This window comes from Dendrobium catenatum, unplaced genomic scaffold, assembly GCF_001605985.2.
Source record: "Dendrobium catenatum unplaced genomic scaffold, ASM160598v2 fragScaff_scaffold_103, whole genome shotgun sequence".
Taxonomy (NCBI): Eukaryota; Viridiplantae; Streptophyta; class Magnoliopsida; order Asparagales; family Orchidaceae; genus Dendrobium; species Dendrobium catenatum.
In genome coordinates this window covers 239,921-258,667 of record NW_021318565.1, presented here as the reverse complement: position 1 = coordinate 258,667, position 18,747 = coordinate 239,921, and the positions used below count along the sequence as shown (strand labels likewise).

The 18,747-nt window shown below is 34.2% G+C and overlaps 1 protein-coding gene across 1 annotated transcript; it reads left to right on the top strand.

Moving 5' to 3' along the window:
- The first annotated feature begins 1,118 nt into the window (after window positions 1–1,118).
- Window positions 1,119–18,304, top strand: LOC110095380 (26S proteasome non-ATPase regulatory subunit 1 homolog A). Its single transcript, XM_020820902.2, has 14 exons — window positions 1,119–1,533; window positions 1,898–1,961; window positions 2,054–2,159; window positions 2,250–2,361; window positions 2,433–2,601; window positions 5,241–5,378; window positions 5,487–5,830; window positions 5,901–6,036; window positions 6,159–6,407; window positions 6,514–6,734; window positions 11,959–12,217; window positions 12,348–12,580; window positions 12,666–13,182; window positions 17,722–18,304. Exons 1-14 carry the CDS (start codon window positions 1,394–1,396, stop codon window positions 18,055–18,057), a joined length of 3,024 nt encoding a protein of 1,007 aa, XP_020676561.1. The 5' UTR covers window positions 1,119–1,393; the 3' UTR covers window positions 18,058–18,304.
- Window positions 18,305–18,747: the final 443 nt, after the last annotated feature.

Below are 18,747 nucleotides of genomic sequence, written 5' to 3'. Positions count from 1 at the left end.
CCCCTGCATATCATGTCTCGTGATAATATCGGTGTAACCTACCAATATGCAAACCTATTTTTTTTCATTCACATATGAAGCACATTATCATTAACTTCTACTTCGTTCGACATAAAAGTGCAAACTAGTGGCATTCTTTTCTCTCATAACTCTTTTTGGTTATTAACTCAACAAACTACATGCCATAATTGATGTCATCTCACGTGACTCCGCATTGTGGGAGCATATTAGAGAAATAAATAAATAAATAATTTTATTATTTCCGGTTTTTTTCTTTTGGTATATACATTAAATTAACATTCATTATGGATATTAGTTCACTTTTATTTTTATTTCCTTTCATTTAGTCTATATGTTAAATTGACATTCATTGCAGTTGTTAATTCACTTTCCTTTTAATTTTCTTTTATTTAGTATATATTTTAACATGACATTCAATGTTGATGTTCATTAACTTTCCTTTTTCTTCACTATTTTATATCTATAAATATTGTAGAAAGCTTGTAATGTAAAAATTAAGGAGAATAAATCGTTCCCTTCAAATTATCTTTCCTATGGATCATAACATTAATCTTGGACCTAAAATAAACACGTTAGATTGATGAGACAATCTTTATTTGATTGTCAAAAAACTATTAACAAGGTAGAATAATATCCAACCAATTAGATGATAAAAATGAATAGATACTTTATCACTAATGAATTTTTTTTTGGACATTTGGCTAATTAAGATAAATTCGCACACACATCATCTAAATAAGACTTGAATCCAAGACCTTCTGGTTGCCAGTCAAATCTTCCACCCAACAGATCAAAATGAGCTGTGCTCTAATGAAATTTTATTTTTTTGTTTGCTCAAGATAAAAATTAGATGAGCGATAAGTCTTTGAAGAATTTCTCCATCACATATTATATTATACAATTGATTGCGAAGATGAACATATTCAGTAGCTGTGAACAAAAATCAATAGGGTTTTGGAATCACTTGAGTTGGGCGAAAATAAATACTTGTAAATGCAACTAATGATTGGATCGTTAAAATTTTCTGATCAGCTTCACAAAATTTCAATAATGGCTTATAATTCAAAGAAAGTGATCAAATTCTGCCTGGATTTTTTTTTTGAACCTAATTGCGCCCGGATCAAAGCTTAGGTTTTGGCGCTAGACAAAGTAAATTAGGGAGCCGATCAGGCCATTCTTTTCGGCAGCTTTGCCTGGCGTGCTTCTCTAGGAGATCATTGTTTTCTACTTCTCTCATGGGCTTCTTGCCTCTTTAATTTTCATCTCACTGGATGGCTAGTTTCATTCCCAACTAATCTGTAGACGTCCCTTCGTCTCTGCTGCCACCTTTTTTCTTTTCTGAGGAGGCTAATTCTCACCATATTGTTCGATCATGGCTGTGGTGAGCTCGGCAAGCGGGCTCCTGGCCATGCTGAACGAGCAACATCCCGCCCTCAAGCTCCACGCGCTCCACAAGCTGAACTCCCTCGTTAATCTTTTCTGGCCAGAGATCTCATCTAGCGTCCCGACGATGTTAGTTTTAAACCTAGTTCTGCATTTTTTAGTTTTTTTTTTTTTAATTCTCCCGTCTGAATTAGGGTTTTGGAGGTCGACAGTGTTCTTTAGATGGGCTTATGCGAACATTGATGCTTGGGAATAATGCTAAAGCATCAATAGTTTGTTGACTTACTTTGTGTATTTTCATTTTTTGCAATCATGTTAAGAACCCTAGATCGCAGTCGTTCTGTAGCATTTTTTTATAGATAAAAAATGATTGAAACGTTCATGTTTGTCAATGTTTCAATCTGACGCTGATCCAAAATGTAATGTATGCATTGATCGATTATATATGTTTTATTGTCAATAATGATTTTCCTCTTGCTTTGTTAATTTCCAGAGAAAGTTTATACGAAGATGAAGAGTTTGAACAGAGGCAGCTTGCTGCCCTGGTTGTTTCCAAGGTAGTTTTTTTTGTAAATCCTCAACTTTGAGGCTGTTAATGCCTTATATTTGCTGATTCTACACTGGTTTGGTTGCTCCTCTCTGAGTACAGGTGTTTTACTACCTTGGTGAGCTTAATGACTCATTGTCATATGCCCTTGGTGCTGGTCCGATGTTTGATGTGTCCGAAGATTCTGACTATGCTCATACCCTTCTTGGTTTGAACTGTTTATCTTGTTCTTCTTTCATGCCACCTGCTCTTGCACACTGCCTCTTCTGTTCGTTAGTATAATTTCGTTGCTTCGCAGCCAAATGCCTTGATGAGTATGCAAGCCTGAAGTCAAGATGTGCTAAAACTGGCGAAGAAGGTGCAGCAATTGATCCTAGATTGGAAGCTATAGTAGAGAGAATGTTGGACAAGTATGTCACATAAAATTAATTGTTAGGCCTATGTTTTTATGTTGGTCATCAATCATATCTTCTTGCTGCAGGTGTATTACAGATGGAAAATATCAGCAGGCCATGGGTATGGCTGTTGAATGTAGGAGGTTGGATAAGTTAGAGGAGGCGATTACTAAGAGTGAAAGTGTTCATGGTGCTCTTTCTTACTGCATCAACCTTTCACATTCTTTTGTTTATCACAGGGAGTACCGGTGTGAGGCAAGTAGCCCTATTTCCAAAAACATTATTTGTCCAACTTTTATTATTAATTTTTGCAGTTCATAATTACATGGAAATAAGAAATAGCAGTATGTATATTTGATTTATTTTGGTGGCACATGCACTTATTGATTGGTTAAATTGCATCAAATCATTTTATTTTTGGTACTGGTCTATATTATTTCTATATTTAAGGCACAGAAAGAAGGATGGTGCAGCACACCGTATGGTTCAAGAATGGGATATGCAATGAAACACAAAAATTCAAATTTACAATACTCTAACTTTTAGTTTAAGCTAATAGTGTTCTCTTTTCATGAAAATCAGGAAATGCACCATTCATTTCAAATGATAATATAAAAGTAACAAAAGTCTAAAATTTCACAAAAATATTGAAAAGATATATATAATCTTGTAATGATTAAGATTCACATATCGAAAATGGAAGCCAATATGGATCAAACTTTATAAATTCCCAATCATGCATACAAACCAATCAATAAACATTTTAGATGAAAGAGCAATGATGTAAATCACAAATTGCAAGATTCAATCCTTATGAAGGTATGAGGAAAATAGTCCATCTAAAATTTTCATTATAACTTGCAGAATTCTTGGATAATCCACATCTAAAATCACACACAATAATTGATAGTAAAATATAGATTTTATTAAACTCTTCAATGAATTGTACCTGTCTTAGGTGTCTTATATATATATAACAAAAGAAAAAATTCAAAATAAATATTTTCTCATAATCTCCTAAGATCTGGCATGATGCTGTAAGTGTCAATTCAATACACTCGGATTCCAACAAGTACAAGTTTTTAATCTAGTTTCAACAAAAATAGTTAAGTTTTCACTATGAAAATATTGTTCCAGCAGGTTCCGAGTAATTATTTGCCCTAGTTTTGATGCAGTCAGTACTCGAGAATAAAAGGAGCCAAATAGTCAAATACCACTATAAGACTAGAGAAGGAAAAATCACAAAAGTAAAAGTTGTGGAAGCAGTGTTGCAAAAATAAAGAATTGAAGGAAACAACCAACGATTTGTGCTATAGCAAATATTGCTCGAAGCTATTGTACAAGAAGTATGAAGGAAAAAAAATTACGCAACATCAACAATTCCTCCAAATTAAAAGTTGGCTATCAACATGGAATTGGTTTTCAAAAGAGCACCAGAATAAGAAATCAATGACAATAACAAAGCAATTCCAAAACAGTGGCTGGACAGTTTCTGAAAAGAAAACAAGAGAACTTACCATGTGCTATAATAAGGAAGGAGTTATATACAACTGAACTTGGGAGTCTACGAGCTGAATTGGAACAACTTGTAACAGTAAAATAAAGCTAATTATGTCATCAAAATGCAAAATAACATATCCGGTTCTCATAAGTAGTAACGTCATAGGCTTGCCACATTCAAATTAGAATTATGAAATTGGAAAATAAGACAAGCAGCTAATACAATATCAATTCAGGTAATTTGCATTTCCAAGGAATGAAAACTTTTGTATTTGCATCAAAGGATGGATCTAGTGCAGGAGGCTTCCTGTTAATGAGCAGTTTGTTTTAAGTTATTTCTTCTTTGTTTAAGGCACTCTCTCTTGGAAAGAATTTCTTTTGGAGAGTATTATTAAATTCTGTTGTTTTCTTCTGAAAGAGCATTCTATTTTGGCTAGTTGATGGTTATTTAGATCAAAGATACAATCATACAATCAACATTTACATATTTTGAGGTACACCTTGGACTAAAACGTTCTTTTTATAGAAATGATATCAATGAAGGACTATTAGTGTATTTTCGATGTTGTGCAGATGCAGTAATCGAAGTAACTTCGTGTGTTCAATCTTTAGTTATTACTTAGCCTTGGTGTTTTGATTGTGTTAGAACTAAATATGCATTTTGAATTTGGCCCATAAGTTTTTGTTGATGGCATAATTACCACAACAAATTGCCTTCTAACCATCAAATCAAATATGTCTCACCTATCCTCGATTTTCTGGGTTAGTTGGAGTGACAGTAGCTTTGTTTAACATTGATTCTTTTCTCCCAGTTGAACTCTTTATTTACTTGTGAGCCCCACCAATAAATTGTGTTGTGTGCTTGGGGAGGCAACCATATAATGCTTTTGGCATTGGCTAATTAGTTGTAGTCCATTTGAATGGTATTCTATTGCTTTTCATTTATCTTCTATTTTTTATCCTTTGTGGTGGCTATATTTTTTATGGGTGCTGAGTATGCTGACAATTCCCCATGTTGCATTCTTTAAGAATTTGTTCAACAAGGATACTCACTAATTCCTTACATAATAGAGTAAATCTTCTTTTATGCCTTGTTCATATTTCATCATTTATATGACAAAGTAAAACCTTTAGCAGTAATTTTGCTGATCGCCTATAATTAACTTTCATCAAAGCCTTAAGTTGGAATGATCCCATTTTCCAGCGTAAGGATTTGTCTGTCCATTATGAATTTTATCTCTATCTGCGGGTGTTTTTGTTTTTGGAAATGTGGGGAACAATTGCTTTTATTAAAAAAAAAAAGAGCTGAAGATAGTTTTTAAGTATATAACTGAGTATGAATGATATTTCCTGACTTCATTCTGTGTGTGTGTGTGTTTTTTTTTTAATCACAGATTCTTCGTCTCCTCGTTAAAATATATCAGGGATTGCCATCACCTGATTATATAAACATTTGCCAATGCCTCATGTTTCTTAACGAACCTGATGCTGTTGCTACCACAATGGAAAGACTTCTACGATCCGATAGTAAGGTAGTTGCTTTGGTTCCATTTTTTCATTTGCTTTACTTAAACTGAAGTTATCTTGAACTGGATTGCATACTGTAGATCAAAACTAAGTGTTCCACAATGTATTTCCAGGATGATGCGCTTCTAGCATTTCAGATTGCTTTTGATCTTGTTGAGAACGAACATCAAGCTTTTCTTCTAAGAGTTAGAAATCATCTCCTTTACCCAAAACCTCGAGCACCAAGTCTACCGGACAATTCTATGGATATTACATCTGAAAATGGAAATCCTGGTGCATCTGATGATGCTGCAATTGAAACACTAAATATTATCACGAATGATAGTTTTCATGCTCCCAATGGTGCCTTAGATCCAGCTGAAGTTGCATACAATGAAAAGAGTGAAAAAATTAGAGGAATTTTGTTTGGAGAAACATCAATACATCTGACATTACAATTTCTATTTAGCCACAACAGGTCTTTCTTCGCTATGCAAGGCCTTTATTCTCTTTTACTTTTATATGCTCATGGCTGTTTGCATGTGCAGGTCAGACATCTTAATTTTGAAATCTATAAAGCAGACAGTGGAAATGAGAAATAGTGTCTGTCACAGTGCTACCATTTGTGCAAATGCTATTATGCATGCTGGAACAACAGTGGACACCTTCCTGAGAGAGAACTTGGTAATATTAAATAATTTTGAATTAAGGTTACCGACCTACCTGTCATTTTATTTGTATGTAGGGACAGAAAATTTAGATATTTAATAGTGAATATTACAAAATTGTCATGTTTGGTCTGGTAGGAATGGTTGAGTAGAGCGACAAATTGGGCTAAATTTAGTGCTACTGCTGGTCTAGGGGTTATCCACAAAGGACACCTCAAGCAAGGTAGGGCTCTCATGGCACCTTATTTGCCTCAAACTGGTGCTGCTGGTGGCGGCAGTCCTTATTCGGAAGGTGGTGCCCTTTATGCTCTGGGTTTTATTCATGCCAATCATGGTGAAGGAATAAAACATTTCCTTCGAGAAAGCCTACAGAACACTAGCTCTGAGGTAGCAGTCCTTTTGAGTTTTCACTGCTCTCTTCTGAGAGAACTAGACATTTTCTCTCCGCTTCTTAATGTATTTTATAAGTTTTGGGTTGTTATAAACTTTGCAGGTTATTCAGCATGGAGCATGTTTAGGTCTCGGATTGGCAGCTTTAGGAACAGCTGATGAGGAAATATACGAGGAGATCAAGAATGTCCTATATACTGATAGTGCAGTAGCTGGTGAAGCTGCTGGTATCAGCATGGGCTTGCTTATGGTTGGAACAGCAAGTGATAAGGCTAGTGAAATGCTGGCATATGCACATGATACACAGCATGAGAAGATCATTAGGTACTTATGAATAACTAAGAAAGAATAAATTTCTCTGATTGATCTCTTTTTCTTTATTATATATTTACTATTCAGTTTTCTTTCTTTATGATTATTTTTTGCGTCTAATTTTTGTGAAAGAGCTAGTGAATCTGTTAAATGCCCGCAATAAACTCATGAAAATGATAAAATTATAAAGACAACCTGAAACAGTAGTTGTACGTATGAGTTTTAATGGTGTAACTGTAAGGTAATAGGAATTGTAACAGATTGTTAACTGAAAGAGAAAATTTCAGAGATTAAATGGGAAAATTTCATTCTGTGATTTTGTTCGAGATAAATTTTTATTGAAGAGATTGATAATTTATTTAGGTATAGAATTTTGTGAAGAGATGCATGAACTTTTAATGAATAATAGAGGAATAATGATAGTCCTTAGTACTGGAGATGTAAATGGATTTATTTGATGAAATAGCATGAGTCATGAAAGAATGCATTGTAGGTATGAGTTTGATTGCTGTTTGAAGATGAAATAAAAATATCTACTGTTCCATTAGCATACTGTTCCAACATTGTTAAAGAATATATCAAAAAGTTAGGTGAAAGACTATCTTTCTGATTAGGTAAAAAATGCTTTTATCATTAATGGTAATTATGAGATGATGCATAAGCACACAATAAGGAGTGGAGATTGTAGTGTATTTTAATAACGAGGCATCCACCAATGCAGGGTTTGGGGAGGGGATGATGGATAGAGCCTTACTCCTAGAATGCATATAGATCTTCACCTCTACAATGCACTTAACGTTGTTTTTTTTTTAAAATTTGAACATGTATCCTTTAGGCCATAGTAGAGGCAACCTGAACATTTCTCCAATTCAATATCTTCCTTGTGGAATGAAGTATAAAAGAATAATCTAGATAAATTGCATGATCTATTTATGAAATGTTTCATCCAAAAGCACAATATTCTTGAAATATGATTCATAATAATTAATATTATTCAATATTGTAACTTATTTTTTCCATGATTCTTTGTCAAAAGGCAATAATTGGAACAGTGTTACAATTGATTATGTGTGTATAGTACTATAGTTAAACAATAGATCGAGCAAAAAAATATGCTAGAATAATATGTGAAATATCCTTGTAACCATTATATAATAATTTGATACTGGATGATCTTGGAAAAAAGAAGCTCAAGAGGATAACAAAGATGGAAAGCTAAAAAATATTATGAAAAATAAAAAGTGTTGTAAGCCTCACAGTTAAATAAGGAGATTATCTTAGTTAGAAGGGTTTTAATTCCCACCCCTGATCAAAGATCAAAATCCAAGAATAGGTGAAAAAGGGTGACCACATCCACAATAAAGTTTGTCATGCCCAAATTTTTTTAATATAATTAACAATTTTGTTATTATAGATGCAAAGTAATATTCGACTAATAATTTACTTACAAATTGCTAATAAACTAATGACAAAATAAAATAACCTCAGTTAAAATCATGAAATTCCCGAGTTTTATAAGGCATAAAATAAATCAAATATCCTTGAAAAGATAAAATTTATAATTTACAGCCGCATCAATTCCCCGACTATAGATCACTATATTCTGGGAATGAAAGTGATAATTCACCCAAAATAAATATTTTGCTTCATCAACTATGATCATGAAATGGTGGATGATATTTTCAATTGATTAGAGAATGACATGATCTTGAATAAACGTTAATGAGCTCATCTGGATGTAGTAGTGTAAGGATTGACACTATGACTTGTATTGATGTCTAGCGGAAGATCTAATTCCGATCAGTAGAAGTCAGGCATCTTTTGCTTTTGCATTTTTTTCAAAATAGGAAGGTTGGTTATTGCTTATGGTTCTTGTGAAAAACTAAAAAAGGCAAGTCATTCATCACAAAACAATGGTTCATTACTCATAAACAATAATTTTACTATTAATGGAATAGCATTTTACTGCGCACAATAACATATGATAGAAAAATGTGACTGGTTGGGTGGAATTTGAGTGAACTTTAGCATTAGGCTGATTTGATTCATTTATTTGTGGGATTAAATAATGTTGGGATTAGGATAAGTTCTGTTGAAGATTTGCTGTTAGTTTGTTGGAGGAAATTGATGAAGAGGAGATAAGATGGAGTTTTGCTAGGAACTGGATTCAAATTTGTATTTGAATAACATTAATTATGTCGAGATTGTTGGTTGGTTTTGTGAAGGTTTGTTGAACTTGAAGGAGTGAGAAAAGAATTGGATTGAGGGAAAAGGGTGAGCTGGTTTCACTGCTAACATGAACAGTAATTAACAACTTTGTGTATACTTAAAAAGGGCTTGCGGTGTGAAAGAAAAGGGAATAAACCTTAATCACATTTGATTTCAAGTAGAAACTGCATAAAAATGATAAAAAAATTATAACTTGGATACCGAGTTGATGTCAGGAAGCCATTAAAAGACACAAAATAGGTAATAAAGAAAATTGTACTAAAAAAATAAAGACAAGTAAGCCTCATGCTTGAATAAGGAAATTATCTCCCTCGAAAGGATTGATTAAAATTTAGAAATTTGTGTATTATATATTAAGCCACATGTTGACGAATATTTTCGCACCGATTTGACCCCGATCGAGCCCGACTAGGCTCGATCGCGCTCGATCGACGTCGAGACAAAATCGACTCAAATTAGACTCCAATTTAATTAAATTAATTCAATTTAATTAAATTAAAATTAAATCAAATCAATTCAAACGCCGTCGAGCCCAATTCGACGCAGTTCGACACATTTCGGCGTCGATCCGAGTTCAATTTCGCAAAATTGACTCAATCGAACAAAATCGGACCCAAATCGACTCAAATCGATTCGGGTCGAGCCCAATTCGGAGCCAATTTCAGCCCCAATTGATTGATTTGGGCTCAATCAACTTCCCAAATCAGAAAATTGAAACCTATGGCTGAGATTTTATCTCATTTCTCACCCAAAATTTGGGTTCAATATACTCAAGTACATTTCACCTCGTTTCAAGCAACGAGGAGGCCGGATTGGGTATTATAGGCGGTGGACCTGCTCCCTCGTGCTGTCCGTCCGAACCCGTCCCGAAACAAGAGCGGGAGAAGGGGGAAGCCATTCGGCTTCCTTGTGTTTTTCCGTCCCGACCAGAGCGAGAGAGGGAGACGGAGAGAGCCTCTCGGCTCTCTGCGTGTGGTTCCGTCCCAGACAGAGCAGAGAGGGGAGTTTGCTCCCCTTGCGTGCGTTTTGTCCGTCCAGAGCGAGAGAAAGGAAGCGGGGCGGGCGGTCTTTCCAGTCGAGTGAGGAGATATGATATTTAAAATTTCGGGACTTTACCTTGCAGTGATTGCCGTCAACCTTTTGGTTTTACATTGGCTGTTATGTTTTTCCATGGATTTGAAGCAATCTACACATTGGAGTGACTTTTTTTTTTAATTAGCCAAGATGACCAAGATGACATGCTTGGTCGAAACTTGATCAATGAAATGAAAGTTGTGGCCAAGGCAGCCCTGAGCAAGTAAGGAACATTTGATCAATCAGATACATCATTCAAGTCACATTTCCAAATAGATAGTGTGGTATAGATTGGTACATCTGTGTGAATTGCTGAGTGTTAAAGGGTGATATTCATGAGAAATGCCACTTTCCTTCCACCCAACAGTCCTCAAGTTTTTGGCGCTTATTTTCTTTTTATGCTATATTTTATCCCAATAATCAAGAAAAGTAATATAAAGAAAACCCAAACTATCTTGAGTTTGCTAAGTGTTAGCAAAAATGTACTTGCAAAGCTTTTTTTTTATCCATGCTTGAGGTCGGTTTTTTATTTGTAGGTAAATATGGATCTTTGCATCCATTGTAAGAATTTTATTCTTGTCATAACATAATTTAAAACGTAGGTAAAAAAATATCTCCATATCCATGATTGAGTTTTATTCATGTTATAATTTTATTTTACATAATTTAAAAATATTTTATTTACGAATAAAAGAGATTACAAACTTCTAACAAATTGTTAACAAACTAATGATATAAACTAAAATGTTTCTAATTAATTAATGAAACGACAATGAGAATGACTCGAATATCATGATAAGGTAAGATTCAAAATTCATTTTCCTGTAAAAATATAAGTTTATTAATCAAGGTATTTATCACACAAATCTAACAATGAGCGTTGGAAAAATAGAAGCAAAATCATATAAATCTAGCAACGAGTGAGGAATGCACTTAAGAATAGTGATTGAAGGTAGCTTAAGCATTATTTAAATATAAATTTTCATGCCAAATAAGAAGTTAAATAACCAAAAAATAATCGTACCTTTCGTGATTTCCCTGGATAAAATAAATATGCTCAATTGAGGTGCTTTCTACACAAGGAAAGCAGGCACTAAGCTGCTGCAGTTTGCTATGAACTACTTGAGAAAGCATACGTTCCTTAACATGTGCTTTTGTTATCTCCATTGGCTAGCAGTTTTTTCTAGATTTGCTAGGAAAGTCGTTCAAAATAAAATTTGGCGCTTTGTACATTGTCTTGCTTTTGCTATGGAGCACTTGAGAAGTTGGGGTGCTGTTGCCTCAACATGTTTTTGTTGCATAAAAGAAAATTATTTAGATGGTAGTGTATTGGAATTAAGAAATGTAAAGTGCGATAGCCTATTTCTTATTATTTTGAGAGTAGCATCTATTGATTTAGGTAAACAAAATTTAGGTTGAGTTGTTCAGCGTGCAAACTTGAGAGAAGTAATTTGGCGTGCTTTAAAGGGTTTAGGCTAAAGAGCATTTAAACTTTAATGCTTAGAAATTGTTCCGAAGGATGTAACAAATAGAGAGGACGTTAAATTCTTCTAATGAATGTTGAAAAGACTTTACAAGGTTTACTCAAATGGTGGTGACGAAGATGAAGACAACATTATTTTGCTTCAGCATTATTCACAGTTTTCTTAAAAACAATTAAATTGTGGTTGCCATCTTCTGCTAGTTAAATATCACATCTTATGAGCTGTTACTTTACTAAACAATAATTTGTAAACGTATTATCTCTAATGTGTTGTTATCCTTTAAAACGTATTTGATGATCTCTAATGTGCTTAATTATAATATTTTTATATAATAAGGTAACCGAAAAATTTGTTTTGTTTTAATGTTTCTATGTCCCATGTCGCTTATAGGTTCTACATTTTAGTTGTCTTGCTATATACTTAATTTTGGTTCTTGACCTTGTTTGCAGAGGCTTGTCTCTTGGCATAGCATTGACCGTTTATGGCAGGGAAGAAGATGCCGATACTTTGATTGAACAGCTCACTAGAGATCAAGATCCAATTCTTCGCTATGGTGGTATGTATGCGTTGGCCTTGGCATACAGGGGGACAGCAAATAACAAGGCGATACATCAGCTGCTGCATTTTGCTGTATCAGATGTTAGTGATGATGTTAGAAGAACGGCTGTTCTCGCCCTTGGATTTGTTCTATACTCTGAACCAGAGCAAGTCAGTTTGCTGCTAATAGAAATATTACTTTTTTATCAATCTGCTAAATGGACTATACTAGTTTTTTTTACTTTTGTTGAATTTTTTATTATGAATTTATCTGATTTCACTGTTTCTTGTTTACTTTCAGACACCAAGAATTGTTTCCCTGCTTTCGGAGTCATACAACCCACATGTTAGATATGGTGCAGCTCTGGCTATAGGCATTTCTTGTGCCGGAACTGGTCTTAGTGAAGCCATTTACTTGTTGGAGCCATTGACATCAGATGTTGTTGATTTTGTTCGCCAAGGAGCCCTAATAGCCATGGCTATGGTCATGATCCAGACAAATGAATCTTGTGATCATCGAGTGGGAACATTCAGGTATCCTGGTAGTTATCTGTATTCTACCAGGCTAGGTTTGCTGTTTCACTTTTTGAAATTAATGCTTTGTATTGACCTGATGTAGGCGCCAATTGGAAAAAATAGCTCTGGATAAGCATGAGGATACAATGAGCAAGATGGGTGCCATTATAGCTTCTGGTATTCTTGATGCAGGTGGACGAAATGTTACAATTAGGTTGCTTTCTAAAACTAAACATGATAAAATAACAGCAGTTGTTGGACTTGCGGTATTTAGCCAATTTTGGTATTGGTATCCTCTCCTTTACTTCATTAGTTTGTCATTCTCACCTGCTGCATTCATCGGTCTGAATTATGATCTCAAAGTGCCAAGATTTGAATTTATGTCGAATGCGAAGCCTTCTTTGTTTGAGTATCCTCGACCGACAACACCACCGGCATCAACATCAACAGTTAAGCTACCAACTGTTGTTTTATCAACATCTGCAAAAGCAAAAGCTAGAGCTAAGAAAGAAGCAGAACAAAAGGCCAATGCTGAAAAATCCTCCATTGAAGATGTTTCTACTAGCTCAACTTCAGGGAAAGGTGTCAAAGCTAGTGAGAAGGAGTCTGAGGCAAGTCAGGTAAGCTCTTTTTTGGAACTGCAGCAATCCACCTAATCCTTATATTTTGTTGGAGTACCTTAAATGTTCATATCATTCTTTGGGAGAACTTTAATTTAAGCATTCCCATATGATAGTCTTGAAATGTTGCCTTCAAAAGTACATACAAGTATGTAAATGCATCCATTTACACAAGTGGAGCTTGAAAAGAGCCTAGATAAGATGATTGGATTTTAAAGTAGTAGTTAAATTAAAAAAAAAAGTTTTAAGATTGTAAAATATAATTTATGAGTTGGTCCAGGTTTTATTTTAAAAAAAAGACAGTGACTTGTGAATATTACTAAAGAAGTTAAAAGAATTTAGGAATAAATCTCTTACTATTAGCAGTGATCATGATGGCGATGGGTTTAACTTGATCTTTTATCTCGAGATGGGGTCCATGTTGACCCCCCACGGAAGCAGGTAGTGTGGTGAAACAACAGTTATCTAGGAAGGAAATAACTTGTCTATGCTAAGATTGGAAAATATCTATAGCTCTACAAATATCTTCATATTTTTAAATCTAGATCTTAATATGCTTTCCTTGCCCAAGCAAACTTTGAATTTCTTTCCTTGGCATGAATCCGAAGAATCCTAATTTTCTTTCTTGGCATGAATCCATGGATTTTGAATTCCTGATTTGGCATGAAATCCTGGAAAATGGATGTCTTTTCTTCCCAACCTGGAGCTGATTTCATATAACATTGCCCACTTAATTCTTTAATAAAATAAAATCTTCCTGTTGACTTCTTAAGGGCACATAAGACAGCAAATTATGCTGTTTTTCAGGTTTTTTAATTTTTTTTATTTTTTAATATTTTTTATTTTTATGAACTGCCAATTAATCTCAGTATGCTTTGTGCAATAATGTTATATTAGTTTATGCGCAATGTTTTTTGCTAATTTGTTATTACAATACAACTTTGTAGGCTTTTTTCACTTGATTCTTACTTCATTAATATTATTTTAAACATAATAATTTATTAATTCCTTTGGTCATGGCCTTTGGATGACCCGGTTAGAAGAGTAGATGTATTATATTTGGCTTACATTAAGAAAGGTAGAGGTAGACCTAAAAAGATTTGATTAGAAAATTAGATAGTATATTTCTTGATTAGACTTAAATGAGAATTTGACTCTTAACAAAATAAAATAGAGAAAAATGATTTATGTAGCTAACCCCATGTAGTGAGATAAAGACTTGATGTTGTTGTTGGTGGTTCATGGCCTAAATTTTGATTCAACCCTTGATCTAGCTAACATATTATGTTTTTATGCCTACATGTTATCATATTTCCTCCAATCAATGCTCAAGAATCTAATTTTGGCTTATTGTCCACTAGTGATCATTTGTAATCTGCATCTCTTGCCTTCCAATGTGAGTTCATCTAGTTTAAGCAAAACTCTTTTATTATCTTCTAAGTAGTGAAGCACATGATAGGCAACTTATTGATGTGGCTTCCTTGGACAAAATAGGAATTTTAATGCCCTCCTATGATGCACAGACACGGACACGGTGACACGGATACGACACGACACGGACACGGGACACGAGACACGTCAGTTATTGAAAATATAGGACACGGACACGGGTTAGACACGGTATTATAGTTTTTATATTTAAAAAATAGTGTATAAAAATTAAATAAGTATAATTTTAAAAATAATTTGAAAATAATAATTCATTTAACTAAAATTTGTACTTAAAATGATAAGTATTAGGATGTCGAGAGTCGGGCGTCGATGCCGTTTATCAGTCACCGAGAGAGGAGATGAAAATACCTTCACTGCAAAAAAAAATGAGAATATTCGATGATTGGGTATTAAGTGCGGACGTTGATTTGATGTTGTGGCTAAGAAATAAAAAATTTAGTTTAAATCCCCTCAAATACAATAAATTATATTTAAAAAAATTCATAAAATATTTAAGATACGCGTGTCGGACACACGTGTCCAATTTGTATTTAATATTTTTTAATCGGACACATTTTTTGCGTGTCTGACACGCGTCGGAGGAGTGTCGGGCTAGTGTCGTGTCGGATACGGTGTCAGACACTGCACACCTCTTTGAGGAGAAGTGTCGGTGCATCATGCCCTCATAAGGAACATCAGAACTTACTATGTCTTCACTTACAGTAACCAGATGGTATTTTAAACTTGTGTTAGGTCTGGTACAACTCTTTTTTAGTACATGTGAAAGAATCTCATAGAGTTATAAATCTATGTAGCTTTTTGGTTAGCAGGATTAGATGTGGTGTCACGAGTCCAGAGACTCGAACTAATGACGGGAATGAACAATCGAACGGTTAATACATTTTTTTTCCACAATTACACATAACAATAAATGGCTAATATTCATCAAACACTAAAGAGCCACTAACACTACTATTGCATTGAATATTCTTTTAAACATAAATACATTTTATCCGCTTTCATTTGAGCGTCGTCTTCTATAGATGTACTCTCTCTTTCAGCAATTTTCACTTATCAGGAGACTTACCTAAAAATGTTAGTTTAATAGAATGAGTTTACAAATTAAATTCAGTGGGTAATCATCATTAAATATATAACAGTTAATCGTATAAATAGTCATATAAAATAAACATAAATCTTTCTTTAACTGTACATGATTAAGATATGCATCTTCTTTCATGTACTATAAGTTTTATAATTTCACATAAATTATTTCATATTCTATCTCATTTGTCCATTTCCACTTAACATTTTTTTTTAATAAATTTGATATTTAATTCATTTCAATTAGTACAGGAGTACCGTTTAAATGTAGCAATAAATGTACAATCATTTTCATTTCCTTTTAGCGTGCACAAGTACGTTGCTTCCTCAGTCAGTACTGTATGGGAGTGGACTCCTATAATTTTGCATGCACATAACTTTTACCTTCTTTTATTACTTTCCTTTTTCATTTAAATCATCGTTTAATTTATTCCATTTTCTTTCACATATTATTTTAATTTGTAAGAATATCTGTAATTTAATCACTATCATGTTAAATGTATACCTTAGATCTATATGTAGCAAATACTTCATTTTTTTATTTCTTTTATCTTTCTCAAATAATATATTCATATAATAACAATACTATAATCAGTAGCTAATCATGTAGCAATCAGATTATTAATAGAATTTGTTATAACATAAAAGAAAATCTGACATTGTTATAAAATAATTGAAATTTATCCACATTGAATATTTTTGTATGTTCAGTTTTCCTTCTAAATCTTTGATCTTCTAAAATATACTTTCAATATTTGTCTTAGCTTAGGTATGAAATTCTCACTGTTCCAATAACATTAAATTTCATTAATTACTGATGAATAATATGCAAATTCAATGTCACAATAAATATGATTTGACTAACAACCTTAAAAGTAATATTAAATGCATTAGCTATTATAGAGGAATTGTCGAAAGCTTCTAACTTTCTATATTTTGCATTTCGAAAAACTCTAAAATCAATTAAAATTAATTGCTTCAATCATTTGCCTCGATCCCTCTCTTTTCACTTGAATCGAGGCTCATCACCCATTAATTGGATTCTTTCATGTGACATAAATCCAAAATTTTGCATCTACTTATATGAATTAATCAGAAATTTAAAGTAAATATCTTACTTGTTCCTCGCTGTAGAAAATGAATACTCTCTTCTTCTTTCCCTTCCAAACTTCCTCCATTTCCTTCAAATCTCTTTTCTTGCTCCCTAAACTCTTTCTTTTACCTTTAATTGAACATTTCTTTTTTACTTAAGTAAAATTGTGAAATGATTTTGTATAGAAATAATAAAAATCAACGATATACATACCTTGTTCTTCTTCTTTCTCTCTCATTCGTTTTCCCTTAGTTGTAGCTTCTCATGTGATTTTTCCCCCACAGGAGTGAGGGAAACGAACATATATCTCATGAGTTGTTAGTTTTCTCCCTTGTACGCGATCCTTCGCTCAACGGCTCAATTCGACTTCATCTGGGAGGCTTACGCACACGGATGTTCGTGGTTTTTCCGACTGGGCTTGCATTTCGCGTAATTGCTCACCTGCATATTGAATAGTTGAACCAGTCAGGTCCGATTCTCACATGTGGGAGAGGGGTAGACTCAATGGTGTTTTGGGACATTTTGTATAGGATGTTGGGATTGTTTTGAGTTGGCATAGATAGGTCAACACATACTATGCCCACTCAAAATGTCCCAAAACCGGTGGGATTATAGTCTCTAACTTTCATGAGTGAGGTCTCCTTGAAGAAAGGATGTGTTAAACCGCATTTATTTTCAACAAATGTAACATCAACAAAATATAGAATCTTTTAAAGTAGATTGACTACATTTGCATTCTTTTTATACAGAAGAATATCCAAGAATCACACACTAAAAAAACTCTAGGTCCAATTCTTCTATTTTGACTACGAAGGCACACCCAAATGACTTAGTTATAAGACTATTAGAGGTCTAAATTCTTTAGTGGTTATTCATTTTTTCTCATAAAGGCCTATTATTTGGTCTCTCAGGTGAGCAACGCTCCAGAAAAGAAAGCAGAATCCGAACCTTCTTTTGAAATACTGACAAATCCAGCAAGGGTTGTACCTGCACAAGAAAAGCACATCAGATTCCTGGAGGGAAGCAGATATGTACCTGTGAAGCTCGCACCATCAGGTTTTGTTCTATTGAGAGATCTACAGCCATCAGAAGCTGAGGTACTTGCTCTCACCGATTCACCATCAAATGCAGCCTCTGCGAATGGTGGCGGTGGTGGAAGCACTGGAACTCAACAGGGCTTAGGTTCTTCAGCAATGGCTGTAGATGAGGAGCCTCAGCCCCCACACCCATTTGAGTTCTCTTCATAGAGAAATGTTTTTCTGGCAACAGTATAAATGCCCAATAGAGTTTCTCCCATTTGTTTATTTAACACCAGCAGATTATCTGCTACAGGTTGAGAAACTTTTTTCATTAATGGAATTGTAATCATTTTGTTTTCTTGGGTTAGATTCAGGCGGATTATGTTATGAAAATCAAGCTTTTACAGGTTGCCAATGGCGCAAGTGATCTGTATTTCTAGCTTTTCAATTTATGGGCTTCTTCATATTCGTTATCTGGATTTTGTAGTCCTTTTAGGGATAGACCTACATACTAATTTTAGATGTTATTTTTAATAACATATAACTTTTTATTTGATGTTGCGCTGGATGCAACATTGCTGTGGAGTGAGCAAGGAGTCATTGGTAGCGGAGAGATTATTCTGTGCGGATGTCGAAAGAAGTTTTATATTTGGATACCAATCAAAATGAGTCACGTCAGCGATACCGAGCCGCAATATCGAACGGTACTGAGCCTCAGTACTGCGGTATTGAGCTGTATAGAGCACGGGCTTAGGTATTCAGATGGGGTTCAGCTTCTGCATAGAATAATTTTTCGTGATGGCGACACCATTTTCCTCTAGAAATTCTTCCAACACATTGAAATCTCCAAGGAAGAAATCAAAGCCCTTGAACAATTCTATTGCTGGCTCGCGGGCCTGAACGAAGAGACCAAACTCT